General features: G+C 38.4%; 2 protein-coding genes across 2 annotated transcripts in view; one reads left to right on the top strand and one right to left on the bottom strand.

Moving 5' to 3' along the window:
- The window catches only part of LOC143033470 (UDP-glucuronosyltransferase 1A9-like), an 81,903-nt gene extending 71,729 nt beyond the window's left edge, over nucleotides 1-10,174 (top strand). Inside the window, exons 7-8 of the mRNA XM_076198952.1 lie at nucleotides 5,970-6,189; nucleotides 9,667-10,174. Of these exons, the coding sequence (XP_076055067.1) occupies nucleotides 5,970-6,189; nucleotides 9,667-9,928 (482 nt within the window). The 3' untranslated portion in view covers nucleotides 9,929-10,174. The remainder of the gene's footprint in view (nucleotides 1-5,969; nucleotides 6,190-9,666) is intronic.
- Nucleotides 10,175-12,934: 2,760 nt separating this feature from the next.
- Nucleotides 12,935-15,029, bottom strand: part of LOC143033471 (uncharacterized) — a 32,979-nt gene continuing 30,884 nt past the window's right edge. Inside the window, exon 8 of the mRNA XM_076198953.1 lies at nucleotides 12,935-14,665. Coding sequence (XP_076055068.1) covers nucleotides 14,497-14,665 — 169 coding nt within the window. The 3' untranslated portion in view covers nucleotides 12,935-14,496. The remainder of the gene's footprint in view (nucleotides 14,666-15,029) is intronic.

Here is a 15,029-nt window from a genome sequence, read left to right on the forward strand (position 1 = left end):
GAAATAAGCTCTCCTACTGGAAGGGTCATGGTGGCGTGATGGTAGATGGTCAGCAGGTCACCTCTTTCTCTTCTTTGTTCCGGAGTCGGTACATTAAGTTTTGACAATCTCTCCTCATATGACAGGTTTGAAAGTGTTGGGGCCATTCTTTCAATTTTCTTTATATTCTTTTAGGTACTGGGTGACCATAGTGTCGCAGCATACTCCAGTCTAGGCCTTATTAGTGTGACTAGTAATTTTTCTTACCATATCAAAATAGGAGAAGGCCATCTTTATTGATCATAGCAAGTTGTAGGATTCTCCAACTTTTTTATTGATCTGTTTATCAGGGGACATGTCATTTGTAATGATTACTCCCAAGTCTTTTTCAGATTCCATTTTCTTTACTTCCTATGTACCGATTTTATATTATCCTTATATATATATATATACATACATATATATATATATACTTTTTCCGAATTCCATTATGCTACATTTCTTGATGTTGAAGTCTACTTCTCTCTTCTGACTCCATTTTCAAACCTTCCTCCGGTCTCTCTGCAGTGATTCACAATCCGTTTCAGTATTCGTTTTCCTCTGCAATTTAGCGTCGTCTGCAAAGAAGCTCATGTAACATTCTACATCTTCATCCATGTCATTCACATAAATAGTAAACATTATTGGAGTCAATACTGATCCTTGTGGAACTCCGTTAATCACCTCCTTCCAAGCTGAACTCTTTTCTCTGAGCACTACATCATCTCCTTCCAAGCTGAACTCGTTTCTCTGAGCACTACCCTCATTTCCCTTCCATGCAAAAAATCCTCCATCCAGCTCAATAGTTTACCTTGTATCCCGCCTATGTTCTCCATTTTTTTTTAATGATTTTCATGTGGTACTTTGTCGAAAGGTTTTTGTAAGTCTAGGAAAGTACAATCCGCCCATCCATCCCTTTCTTATATTGTATCTATTAGTCTTGAGTAGAAACAGATTAAATTTGTGGCACATGATCTTCTCTAAATCCAAATTGTCTCGGGTTTATTATATATTTTCTTCCAGGTGATTTATTCATCCATTCTTAATAACTTTTTACAAAATTTAGCTACAGTGCTTGTAAGGGAAACCGGTCTGTAATTTGTTGATTCTTCTTTGTTTTTTCTTATATATATTGAAACAATAATGAAATTTTTCCAGTCTTTTGGAATTTTTCCTTCTTTGAGTGAGCATCCTATTATGTTATATATTTTGTCTATTAATTCTTCCGTACTTTCTTTTAAGTATCCAATTTGCTATTCCGTATGGGCCGTGTGGTTTCCTGACATCAAGGTTTGTTAGTTGATCCATGATTTCTTTTTGTGTTGTTTTTATTTCCCTCATGGAGGGGGATCGCACTTTGTTCCCTTCATCCCAATTCTGTAATTTTTCTCTGGTGAAAACTGACTTGAAGTAATTTCTCATGACTTCAGCCATTTCTAAATCTTCTGTGTACTCTATATTTCCATGACGTAGTTTCACAATTTCCTGTTTGTTTTTAAGTTTATCATTAACATATCTATAGTCATGTCAAGTAATACGTTTCCCCATAGATCCTCTCCAACTTTCACTGTTATCTCTCCCCAATAGATTTCTTTGCAGTTAAAATCTCCCATAAGTACCAGGTTACCTCTATCTTTCAACATTTCGTATAATGAATGCCTTGTATCTTCCAACATTTTTCAATGTTCGGCCTCTTTCCAAGAACCCGTTTTTAGGGGCACATAAATCACTACAAACTTTTTACTTTTCATGTCGCTATCCTCAACTTTTATCATGATCATTTCCACACTGTTTATACCCTCAGTAACCTTCGTTACATTTAAGTTTTTCTTGGCCAGAAACATGACTCCCCCGCCCTGTTTCTTGTTTTTTATTTTATTTTAATCCAATTATTATATAATCCATGTCCAACAATATTAGGTGGTAGTACACCCCTTAATTTTGTCTCTGCAATTACTATTATGTCTGTTTTTCCTCTGACAGGTAATCATTTAGTTCACTTAATCCTGATATCAATCCATCTATATTGGTATAGGCCACTTTTAGTTTTTTCCTTCGCCATCTCGTTTTCTGTTCCTTTCGTTTCGCTTACCTTTGTGTACCATTTTCTCAGCTTTATGTCTAAGACTCTCCAATAGAACTCCTTTCTTTCGGCCTCCTTTCTCTTCGCGTGTTTTTCTTTAGCTTCATCTCTTAATGTCTTCTCTCTCTTTCCTCAACGTTCATTTCTCCTTTTTATCCATATATTGTTGTAGTGTTCACTCTTTGCTAACTTTCTTGATCTTGCTAGTATGTCTTCTACTACCATTTGTGACCTCTTCTATTTCCTTTTCTATTTCTTGGTCTCCGTCTTGTACTTCTTTTAGAATTGTTTGTGCTATTTCTTTTTTTGCTTTTCCCTCAAGTACCTAACCATGCTATGTTTTCCCTTTAGTCCATATACAACAATACACTTTTTATCCACAGTATCTCTAACTCAATTTGCTTTCTCTTTGATTAGTTGAATAATTGTGTCCTTTGCATTCTCCTGCATTTGTTGTTGTACTATTTCTTTAAAAGCTATCTCTTTGTCTTCTCCATTTTCATTCCATTTCTTAACCTTCTGCAAATTTTCCTTTCCTAAATTTTCTTCAAATCTATCAGACATTGCCTGTATTTTGTGGTTTACCTCTTTTTCAAATTCTCACTATTGGTGGTATCTTTGTTCTTTATTCTTTCATTTTCACATTTAACCTCAGTTTCTTTTTAATTTACTCAGTTCATTATTCATTTCAGCATTCTTTTCCTTTAAATCATACATTTCATTTGTCTACTTCAAAGAAGTCTTTTCTTAAATTCATAATCTCTTTCTTTAGTCCCATGAATTACCTATCCCATGAGTTTATATAAAAACTCATCTTCTTTTCCATGTTTAATATTCGATTCAGATTTCTTCTTTCGTACTTACAAAATCCAGAAAGAGGATAGTCAGTACTTGGCCTAAGCATTCCCCTTGGCGTCTCAAGGCCTCTGTTTACATTAAATTTCGGTATAGCGCATCCAGAGGGCTTTGCGTTCATGTCAACGTTCGATTCAAAATCGTCGCCATTTTCACTTGATCTTTCTTGGTTTCGTTGAATTTTCTCTCAATAGACATTACTAGCACTGCTCTAGATTATTTTGGGCAACCGCAAGTGCTCCCCCTCCCACTCAATGCAACCTAAGCCTCCTGTTCTCCTTGCACTATTGAGAATTTTCGTCTTGTGTGAGTGTGTGTGTGTGTGTGTGTGTGTGTGTGCGTGCGTGCGTGCGTGCGTGTGTGTGTGTGTGTGTGTGTAATTGGAGAAAAATGTAGGTGTCATTAAGCTTAGACCATCGGAACCAAAATTTGGTTAACCAATCTTCTAAGGTAGTCAGCCCACTGGGGCGTCTAATAAAGAGACATTATCAATAGGAATAACGAGGGGAGTAAGCGTAGTGTGGCCAACGTTGCTCACTGTACGCTTTAGTTATTAGGGATAGGGAAAGAGATTGAGGCCGTGTTGTGTCGTGTCAATTTTATTTTTCGCTGCCGACGGATACCGAGTAGGTAACCCACTCGCCTTATCGAAGGATAACTTAAACAGTATCTAAATTTTCTTTCACGATACCTACAAGTTTCATTATGTGCTAGTGAATTTAGTAAGAAAATAGGCCACTAGTTCGTGATCCTTGTGTTGGCTGAAATTGTAATCAAGTGTATTATGTAAAGTAATAAAGAGTGGTGGAAGAGGTAAACACAAGGGTAATGGACCAGGGATTGGCGATGGTCAAAGAAAATGGACAAAAGTGGGAGATAAACCAGTTGTTGTTTGCTGATAACACTGCGCTCATAGCAGGATCAGAGGAGGGATTAAGGAAGATAGTGACGGAGTTTGAGAAGGTGTGTGAAAGAAGTAAATTGAAGATAAACGTGGGTAAAAGTAAGGTGATGAGATGTACAAGGGGAGAATATGGCAGCATGTTGGAAGTAAGTATTAAGGGAGAGAGAGACTGTAAAAAGTGGATAGCTTTAGATACTTGGGTGCAAATGTAGCGGAAAGGGAGGAGTGGAGGTGGAAGTAATGTAGATTGAAAAACAAGTAAATGCCTTGGTGGATTAAAAAGTGTAATGAGAAATAGACATTTGCGAATGGATGCTAAGAGGAGATTGTATGAAAGAGTGATTGTGCCGACAGCATTGTATGGGGGCAGAAACATGAAACATAAGAGAGAAAGGAAGGAAGAGTTTAAACGTATTTGAGATGAAATGCCTGAGGAGTATGGTAGGGGTTACTAGACTGGGTAGAGTGAGAAACTAGCAGATGAGGAGAAGAATGGGGTGGAAAAGGAGTTGGGAAATAGGGTTAATGAAAGAGTATTGGGATGGTTTGGAGACATGGAAAGAATGGGTGAAGAAAGGTGTGGAAGAGGTGTGGAAAGCAGAAATGAAAGGAGTGAACACGAGTGGACGACCAAGGATGAGATGGATGGATGGGGTAAAAGGGGCATTGGGAAAGAGGGCAATGTCTTTTCAGGAGGGAATGTCAAAGACAGAAGATAAGGGTGAGTAGAGAATGGTTGTGTATGGATGATGCTATGATGCATGGAAGGGATTGGGTGGGGATGGGGGTGGGGGAGTATGCGTGAATGATATTTTGACGCGGCCCGAAGGTATTTCTCCCCATCTTCTCTTTTTCTGCATAAAGGGACGGAGAAGGGGGGGGGGGGTTCGCCGATTAAATGAAGCGGTCTTACTTTGGATGAGCTGTGTCCTGCTACATTGCATCAGACCCAGGGCAATGGGTGAGATGCAGGGATGACCCGTCATCCAGGAGGAGCCAAGATAAGAGGGAGTGAGGGAAGGAGGGGGTGAGTGGGAATGCAGTATGTAGAGATGAAATGTGTGGGAGTGGATTCTATGCCTTTGGCTTTGGCTACCTCCCTTGTAAGGGGGAAAAACTGTTGGTATATGTATGTATGCACATAAAGAAAGAATAACTTAGAATTTAGATAAAAACAAATCTAACATTTGTTTGAAATAAAGACCAATCATTACAGTTTTACTTTACAAATTTCCTTTAATCTTTATTTCTTCCTTTCACTCCATGAGGAGTATCTTTTCACTTTAACACCGAAAGTCCACTTTCACTTGGACCCACACTGTGAGGAGTATCGATATAATGTGTGAACAATAGAAATCCAAACAAACAAACATCTTGACCTCCCAGTCCAATCTTATGCTGCAAAGGGTCGCATGCCTTTTATATTTGGCATTAGCATCACAGCATATTACATTATACAATACATGCGTATATATCAATCTACAAATTAACAATAACTCAGGGTATCTGTTTTATTTATGCAATGCTTTAACATAGTATTAACTATCATACATAATTGTAAGATGATAATAATTCATTTATTATGCGCCATTTATTATCTGATAGGATTAACCACTTTCAAAATGAAAGGTGTCCAATTTTACTGGAATGGGTTTTAGTTGTTACCAAAGTCAATAATAGCTGAGTAGATTACACTAAAATTCTTTATTTTTTCATTTTTATTTATCTATTTATTTTCTATTGATTGAATTTGAGATTACTGATCCTATTGCCAAAACGTGTAACCTTTTCCGCTTTAAAGGTCAACATTTCATGTTAGTTTTATTTCAACTAAACACAGAATATCAGGTTTATTTACTGATAGATAACAAGTGACCTCCAACATGGTGGATGGAAAGCCATCTGCATTTGCATTTGCCATTTGAATTTAGAAACATCGAGGACTTCAGTACAATCTTGATTTCCTCTCCTTTTCGACACTATTTCCTCAGTTTCTGGTTTAAAAATGGCTTCTCGTTCTGTTCTATGAACAAATAAACAGACCAACATATATATAAGAATTAAGTATATAAATCATTATATGGGTAAAACAAAGTTTACTCCTTCCAGCCCACCCGGCCACGAAGTTATTCATTAGCCACTGCGGGATAAACAGCATCAACGAAGCCATGTACCACGGGGTACCCATTGTAGCCATTCCCGTGTTCGCTGACCAAGGAGACAACGCCATACGCTTGCGCGAGAAGGGTGTGTCCGTGGTGCTTGATAAGGCTGATGTGACCGAGGACCATATCTACCGTGCCATCACAACAGTGCTTAACAACTGCACGTAAGTCAATTGAAGGTTCAAAATTGTTATTAAAGAATACTGTTATCAATTCCGCAGTTAGATACACTGTGCAAATTTTGTTGAGACAGTGACCAGACGATACTATCAAAATAAAGAGTGGACCCAAGCCTGAATAGCCAAGAACGATAAGGCGGTGGATCTCTGCAGTGCTTATTTTTTGTTTGTTTGCCGTTATAAATGTTATACGATGAACCACGGAACCGAAGTGTTATAGCAAGAAATGATGTGGAAAGGTGGCAAGTTGCAAAGGTAACACTTTGGATAAAGTTAGGTTATGTTACCACTGTTACTCCGTCTACTGTTCCCTTCTCTGGTCCCCTTTCACCATTCTGTGTTGTCGTCTCTATGTGTTTTTCTTTCTTTCGTGTTTCAATTTCTATAAATCATCTTTCACTCTATTTTCTTTTCGCCATTGTCTTGTTACGTATGAATAGCCACTCTCTGTTTTCATTTGTAGGATTGCTCATTAGTCTTACTCTGTCCAAGAGAGGGGAATTAAACGTGTTTTTTTTTTTTTTTTTTTGCTTTTCTTCCTGAATATATACACTTGGTTAGTCAAGTTACGCCAAGGGACTCCCATCCAGAATCCTCAATTTGTTCACTAGGTCAGTTTGCATTGACGTCATGATTTCTTTAGTCCAATGATCTTTACTTTTACATCTAAGTACCTCCCTTAAGGGTGTGACTTTACTCCCATGAACCAATTAAATTTTCTCCTCTCCACCATTTCTCCAATCAGAAAGGGTTACAAACCCCGAAAGAAATACAGCTTATTAAGCAATCTCGAAATCAATGTACCGCTGACTTAGTTTAGATACTGTTACATCAGCATAAAATGAACATTATACAGCAATGAAATCGGGTCCCCAGCGGTTGTTTGTAAACATTTAGGCAGGAAGCGAGATTGTGCAATTCCTTCGCCTACGACTGTTGTTTATCAAATATTCAACTCATAAAAACGAAACTCTTGCCACCTACCCTTCTATCTACCTCACTTGTCTACTTTTATCTACGAGCATCTTACAGGGCTCAGCAGCTACCCTTGGTCGTCCCGACCAATCATGTTCTACTACCATCTTACAGAGCTCGCTGGAAATACACACTTGAAAAATATCTTATTGATGAAGCTACTAAAACTATTTCTGCATAAACTGGCTAAACAAGTATTATCATTCAATGGATGTTGTTATCAAAAACATATGCCACACATAACAAAGAAATAAGTAACCCCTCCAAAATGCATTAATGTCTGTAACATAAAAAGGACACAAAACAAAATAATTATAATACTGATATAAATTGGTGCAATAAACTGATTTGCAAAACTCAGTATTACCAAAGTCTTAGGGTGTTATAATTTATCAATAACAAAATCAGGAAAAAATATTAGATAGTATTCAGTGTCTTCTTCCTTCTGATTGTGAAATTTTATTAAGAACAACAACGATTAAAATAAGACATTATTAGAATAATTGTTTGTTAGATCTCAGTGAAGGGTTTATACATATTTTCAAAGATGGTGAGTTGTGTATCTCTGTGGTATGTTACAACAGTTATATACATAGCATTAAAAATGCTAGTAATGGTAGTGTCTCTGTATAGTTTCACATTTGTTTCACACTTATTTCACTTTTTGTCTAGGACACACACTAGTGAAGCTACATAATAATTTTCAATACTTCACAAAAGAAAATATCGTTCAATACTTATTGACACCAGCTGTTCTTATGTATTGGCAAGGGTTCAAGTCTTCATGACTGACCAAGGTTTTAGGTAGCACATCTGTCTGACACACCAAAGGTTCCAGTAGATCAGGTCTCCCATCTCAGGCATGCACCATATATATCAACAAAGTGAATACTATCTGTAAGAAATATTTTGATTAGTACTCAACTCATACATAATACTATAACAATACTCCCTATACTCCTCTGGACTCAATGTTTCTTTAAAATTAACACAGTGTGTATCTTTTCCTTCAATGTCACATTTATCAACATCATCCAATTCTATCCTAGTCTTCTTAAATCATCTAAGTGTCTAGCTGATATTTCCCTAGTTTCTAAGTATAAGATCTTGTATTTATTTCCACCTGGAAAATCACTTATCCAATATGGACCTGAGTACCTTGTTGAGTTTATTATGGGGTGTATGTAATTTGACCATGACTAAATATCCTATTTGAAATTCTATTCTATGTGGTATTTTGGGTTTTTGCTTTTTCATCTCTTATGTACACTCTTTCATGTGTTCCCTAACTCTTTGCTGCATAGCTTGAAATGTATGTATCCTATCTGAATTACCGGTGTAACTGTCAGGCGTTACTAGCCTCTCCTTGACACAACATCCCGTCAATCCGCTCTCCCTCAACACTTCCACGGTAACATCATTTACCTAGCCAGGTTGAACCAGGAACCCTGTGCTTCTGAGACTAGAACCGGCGGTGACGCACTCTTCTTGTGGAGCAACTTTTGAGGAAGATTCCTCATGTACTGCTCCGTGGTATACTGCTGCCGCAGCTTGCTTCTTCTTCTGACCTTGGTGACCTTTCCAGCCATCACGAGAGTAGGACCGGTTCCTGCCGTGCTGCTGTTGGTTCTGAGAAGAGAAAGGCTGGGTTGGTCGTTGCGGTCTGGACTGTTGTGGTGATGACTGTGGTGGTTTGTTGCAGTAGTGTTGACCTTGCAGGTTTGACCATTATTGTGTCTGACGAGACTGAACAGGTGGAGAGAACTTCTTGTGAATTGCTGCCTCTCCTCGTTTTGCTTTGGTAAGGTGGATGGATAGCCTTTTAAATAGGGGGTGTGCGTTTACCTATTTGTGTTTCTAGTAACCAGATGCAGTTAGGATAATATTTTTGGATAAATATACGTATGTTTTCCCATTTTGAGAATCTCTCTTGAGTGCTGTTTTGAGAGCAGGAAATTCGATTGGGTGTGAGTTAGAAATTCGTATGTACACATTAATTTCAATTAGGTCTGGTGGGAACACTGGAAGATCTAGAGGGCTTCCATAAAGTTTGGTGTTTAGTGTGTGTAATTGGCACAGGAATAGTGTGTATTCCATATTGTATTCTTAGTTTTGAGTTTGCAGTGGGTATTGAGGATGAGGAAGATTTATTCGGTTACCTACGGGGGATTGATTTGCTTGGTGTTGAGGAATTCACTAGTGTGGTATGGTTGATGTACTCAATTAAATATTCTCTGGTTTCTCCCAAAGAGTTGGATAACAATGATGATGATGATGATGATGATGATGATGATGATGATGATGATGATGATGATGATGATGATGTTAATGATGATGATTGAATTTGTTTTACTGTATGAAAATATATTTAGCAATTTACATAATCTCTGGTTGTGGTGAAGATAATGGTGATGGTGCGGTGACCAGTTGATAAAGCTGATCATTCTGAGATGACCGATATAATGCAGATTTTAATATTTTCAACAGGTACAAGGAAAATGCACGTCGGCTGTCCAACATCATTCATGAAGATCCTCTAGGTTTCATGCAGGCAGCACGCTGGGTTGAACACGTCCATAAGTACCGTCAAGTCAACCCCAAATTCACTGATGGAGAGCTTAATTTGATCCAGTACCTGGCGCTGGATGTATTCGCTTTCCTCCTGATCGGAGCAATGCTACCATGTGTGGTTCTCTACCTCTGCTATTGTCAAACAAGTTGGTGGATGAAGAAGATCAAGACAAATTGACACACGATGATGGAAAACCAACACTTTTGTGATGTTACTCATAGATATCTCATTGACTGTCTTTTTATTGGCCGATTCCACACTTCCACTTACCTGAACATGACCATATGTAATGGTTGAAACAGCTGTTGGTTTAAATTAATCTACATTCTGAAGCCTTTTGTATTTTCCTCCAAAGCTTGAACTTTGAAGAATAAAGAAAATATAGAGAATTAAAGAAAATTTATCTTGAAATCATTGGCGCCACTTGTGCTATAGTATTCAACAGAAGTTGCTTACGAGAAAAGTGGTCCAAAAGTTATATGTATATATATATATATATACATATATATATATATATATATATATACATATATATATATTTATTATATATATATGTATATACATATATATATTTAAATACATATATATACATATATACATATTACAAAGGCAAAGCATGCCGACAGGAGACCTTTTGATCCATATCTAGGTCGGATGTGTGTGTGTGTGTATAAATGAGCAGGAGATGTTCCCTTAAACAAGTAGAGTTAAATGTGATTGTTAGTTCTATTTTTTGTATTTTCTTTAAGAAATTCTCTTTGTGTCTTAAGGTGGTCTTATTGTCTCTATTTAACTCTGAAATGATTTTTCCGTAGGAGGTCATCTGTGCTGCCAGATCACGATGTCGAGTCTTTTGGCTCTTCTTCAGTGGCTTGGTATAGTGGCTGTCTCTATGTTAGAGTTGCTGCTGAACTGAAAATGTCAGATGGATGGCATTCAAGGGGTGGAGTAGCCGTGTTATGTACTCGTTCTTGGTGTTGATTGGTTCTTCCGATCGGGTGATCTCTCTCTGTGCTCGTGCTGGTTTTGCCCGGCAACAGAGTTCTCCCTCATGCTCGGTAGCGCTAACAGGTCGGACGTCTGGATGTTCAAACTAGGGTCCATATCTTTGATTAATAGTGCTTCTAACGACATGCCAAGGTATCCGTCGCCTCCCCATCTTAGAAGCACTCTTAATCAAATCATGATCCCTTCCAACTACGATTATGTATATATATATATATATATATATATATATATATATATATATATATATATGTGTGTGTGTGTGTGTGTATGTGTGTGTGTGTGTGTGTGTGTGTGTGTGTATGTGTGTGTGTGTGTGTGTGTGTGTGTGTGTGTGTGTGTGTGTGTGTGTGTGTGTGTGTGTGTGTATTATCAGGTGAACCGATTGTCCTTCGACTGGCACCATGTAACCTAGTACTACTTACCACATGGTTGGGGTGTTGGCAACGAAACCGGCTCCCCCACTGGTTAGCCGCCAGTGAGTAGGGCGTGCTGAATACCTGGATGGAATTAAAAAGATCGATAGAGCAGATGAACTCTCTATGAATCAATGGCCATCCAACACATTATGTGTCACTAACCTAAGTGTTTGCTGTACGTGGCATCCCTGTAGGGCCTAGAGGTGGGAGTCCTGAAGGCTGTGGTTACACTGAGGTACCTCCTGAGAAGAGCAACACGCTTCTTTGGTTCCCTTTTCAGGGAAGGACGAGTGTACTCTCTTGGCTTGGAGAGGCATATCGGCTACAATGCCTGACTTGAACCTTGGAGTTAGGCATGCCCTGAGTCAAACACCTACCACCTGGGCCGACGGCGCACAGTCCGCGGTTGTTACCCCATATCCCACACCCGGTGTCAAGGTAGTGGGTGCATATTCTCTTCCACGACCACTGGGACTGTTGAGCTAATTAAGATGCATATCCAAGTTTTTGTCTCATTTCGTTGAGCTCTTCGGTGTGTGGGGAGTGTGACAACTATACATAGTACTTTTGGTGAGGGTGAGCTTACACCTTGCCCTTGTTAAAACCACCGAGACCGCTGTGCAGGTTGCTGAGGTGTTCCATATGAGGCACAAACACACGCCGAGCTAGGCTCGGGGTGAACATCCGTCGTGGTCTTCGTATAGACACCTAGAACATTCTTTTCCTCTCCCAGGACGATCAAATACCCCTTTTTATAGGCAGAATTCAGGAAGCGTATATTGGGTATAGTGGCTCTCTCAGAGTCGAGCAGATCAGGCAGTGGCGAAATCAGTAGTGAGGTTACACCTGATCGGACCGCACCGATAGGGCCACCTCGCGGGAGTAGCTGTAGGCATATCTAGCCAATCATAACACCCCATTATATTTTGTTTCCGGTTCATGAGTGTATGATATCTGTGAGGTTGAAGCTCACCTTAGACTTTATTTCATGAATTGCAGTATATGCTCCTACCGAAGCGTGTGAACTTGAAGAGATGATCTATGTTAAGCTTGTATTTGTTACTGTACTCTTGAGTAAATTCTCTTGCAAAATTTAATATTTTGAAATATGTACTTTTTATTGCATGTGCCCTTCTTAGAGCGTGTATTATCAGATTCCTCTTGAATATCATGGAGGCATATAATTTAACGTTCTAAAATTCAGACGCGTTTTGGGCATGCTCCGAAAACACACCACAACAAAGTCACCGTCAGGTATCGTTTGGTACACACGTAGATTCAATCAGATCTAATTAGATCGTTGACAGTTGGACGTCATTATTAGTGAGAAACAGACATGGGTGCCAATTGAGGATCATTAGATCTGCTTTTAGCGGAAATTATTAGCAAATGGACGTGAGGAACGTCTTTTGCAATATGGCCAAATAAATTAGATTTTATTGGTTTGGGTCCTAATTCATTTGTACCAGGGAATCTGGTGACTATCATTTAGTTGAAAGTAAATTTAAGTTAAATGGTTGGAGTGGAGAGCGATTCAAAGAATTTTATCCACTGTTCACGGTAAATGATAAAAAAAAAAAAAGGAATTAAAAATAAACAAAAGAAAAAATAAATAAAAAGATCAAAGAAAATATAAAGATAAATAAACAGATAAGGCTAGCTAACACTTTGTACTCTTCAACTTGTTCGAAATATTGTATGATTTATAGGCTAATAAAAATTCAAAGCATTGCCAAAAGGACACTAAAGGAGGTTGGGTTTTAACTATTTATTAGTTCATGCTGTTTTACAAACTTTAATCTATCAATAACTAATCAATGAACATCTTTTGTGTCAATTAATCTATTAATTTGTCTGGTTTTATTGTTGCAAGAATTTCTTCTTCAGCTGCAGGGTTGAACTGCCTGGTAAAGGGTTGAGAAGCCGTTATCGTAGTTAGAAAGCCAGGGAAAAACAAAAACTATGTTAAAGAAAAACTGTACTGAAGCACATGATGATTCAGAGTCAAATATGTGAACAATTGAAAGACCAAGGGTTCGACAAGCAATCGATTCCACTCGTCAGTCATCGTATATATGTGTAGCTACTCGTAGACCCAGTCACGTACTCTATATATTTTGTTCTGAGTAATGGCAGAAAATTAATTTAACTAAGGATCAGACTGGGGACCAATCAAGGTTTCGGTCGAGAATGAAGCTACTTTGTCTCGGGTTGAGAGCAAATTGAGTTGCAGGTGGAAACGGGCGACACAGCACAGAGCAAAGGCAGACTTCCTGTTGCTGAACTGAAGCACGGTTTGAATTTCTCTTTCAATTGAAATGCTTATAGATATACTACCTCAGTATTCCAAGTGAGAGAGAAGTTCAAACTCTGCTTCAATTCAGCAACAAGAAGTCTGCCTTTGCTCTGTGCTGCGTTGCCTGTGTCGTCTGCGTCACATTTTGCGCTTAGGCTTAGGCTGATGGGGGTTATTCCTTGACCCGTTGATCACGGGATTCTTCCTTAGACTAAATAGAATCGCCTGAAGGCAACTAAAATAAAGCATATATGACGTCTATAGCAAACTGGTTGAACAGGGTGGCACCTTTGATATTGTTCTAACGGTTTTATCCATAAGAACATAAGAATGGGGAAGACTGCAAGAGACCATAAGGCCAGTTGAACAGTGGTAAATAACTGACAGCAGTTACTGGTATTTTTTAACTTTCCGTTATTGTGAATGGGAAATAGACTCCCTGTATGTTAAGGTGATCAGCCTTACAGTTCGTTACGACCTCTGTTGAGATAGTACTACAATCGTATTAATATTATTTTATCCACATGTATAAAACATGCATCACGCTTTGTCCAAATTGTTGAAAGATGTTTAGTTTACAGTATGGATAATAGTAAAAAATTCATCACCATGGCACGATGACGCCCATTATGATTTCATTTTGGCTAACCTCGGTGGGTCTCATTCAACTAAGAGGATTAAGGTTATTTTGTTTAACCAATTCGACATGAGTTTGTTCAACTGAAAATATTGGCTACACAAAATTTAAAAAAGAGGGAACCTTATGGTCTAGTCATAATTATATCAAAGACATTTGTTTTATTCCATCATGAAATGCTATCAGATAGAACAATACTCCTCCTGAGAATGCATAGACATAAGATACAACGAGAAGCTCGTTGGTATAAATCATCTAAGGTCGATAAAATCAGTATTCCCGTACATGGGCAACGATTTTCATTTTTGCCAAAATTCACAACAACATAGTCATCACGAATTATTTAATTCCATCAGTACGACTGATCACCGCCACAAACGAGTGACGTCTATAAGATCCGGGTTTTGTTGCCTGTGAAGAGACAGAGGGCGCTCTTGTAATAAGAACAATCGTCGTCGCCCAACAAGTAATGGTCATGGGAGTTGAGGGAAACACAACCACGGCTTGTGTCAGGAGGTGATGTGGGTGCTTGCTCAAGGGATCCGTAGTCATCGGATCTGAAAAAACAGTAAAATAAATGTGAATGTTTTAGTCAGTGAGATTTTAATCTACCTATCCTGTGCTAAAGCTCTGAGCTGGAAAAGTTCTTTTGTGCAGAAAAGTTCGTTACTCCAGTAACGTAACGTTGCCCCAAGTCTCTTTTGCTAGAAACCCACGACTCCTAGCTAACCGTTAACAGCCACCGGTTTAACCATAGATGAGTGAGAATCACAAAAAAGGAGAACGGACAGGTTCAACAAAAGATGCACAATGGAAAAACAAAAGAGATATGGCATGTAAGAGGTAAAAGAAAAATTAGAGAACAAGGATGAGGAAAAAAAAAATAATACACATGTACTAGAAGAAAAGACGAAATAAATT

The sequence above is a fragment of the Oratosquilla oratoria genome, chromosome 15 (genome assembly GCF_046742065.1).
Source record: "Oratosquilla oratoria isolate Oo_2021 chromosome 15, ASM4674206v1, whole genome shotgun sequence".
Classification (NCBI taxonomy): Eukaryota; Metazoa; Arthropoda; class Malacostraca; order Stomatopoda; family Squillidae; genus Oratosquilla; species Oratosquilla oratoria.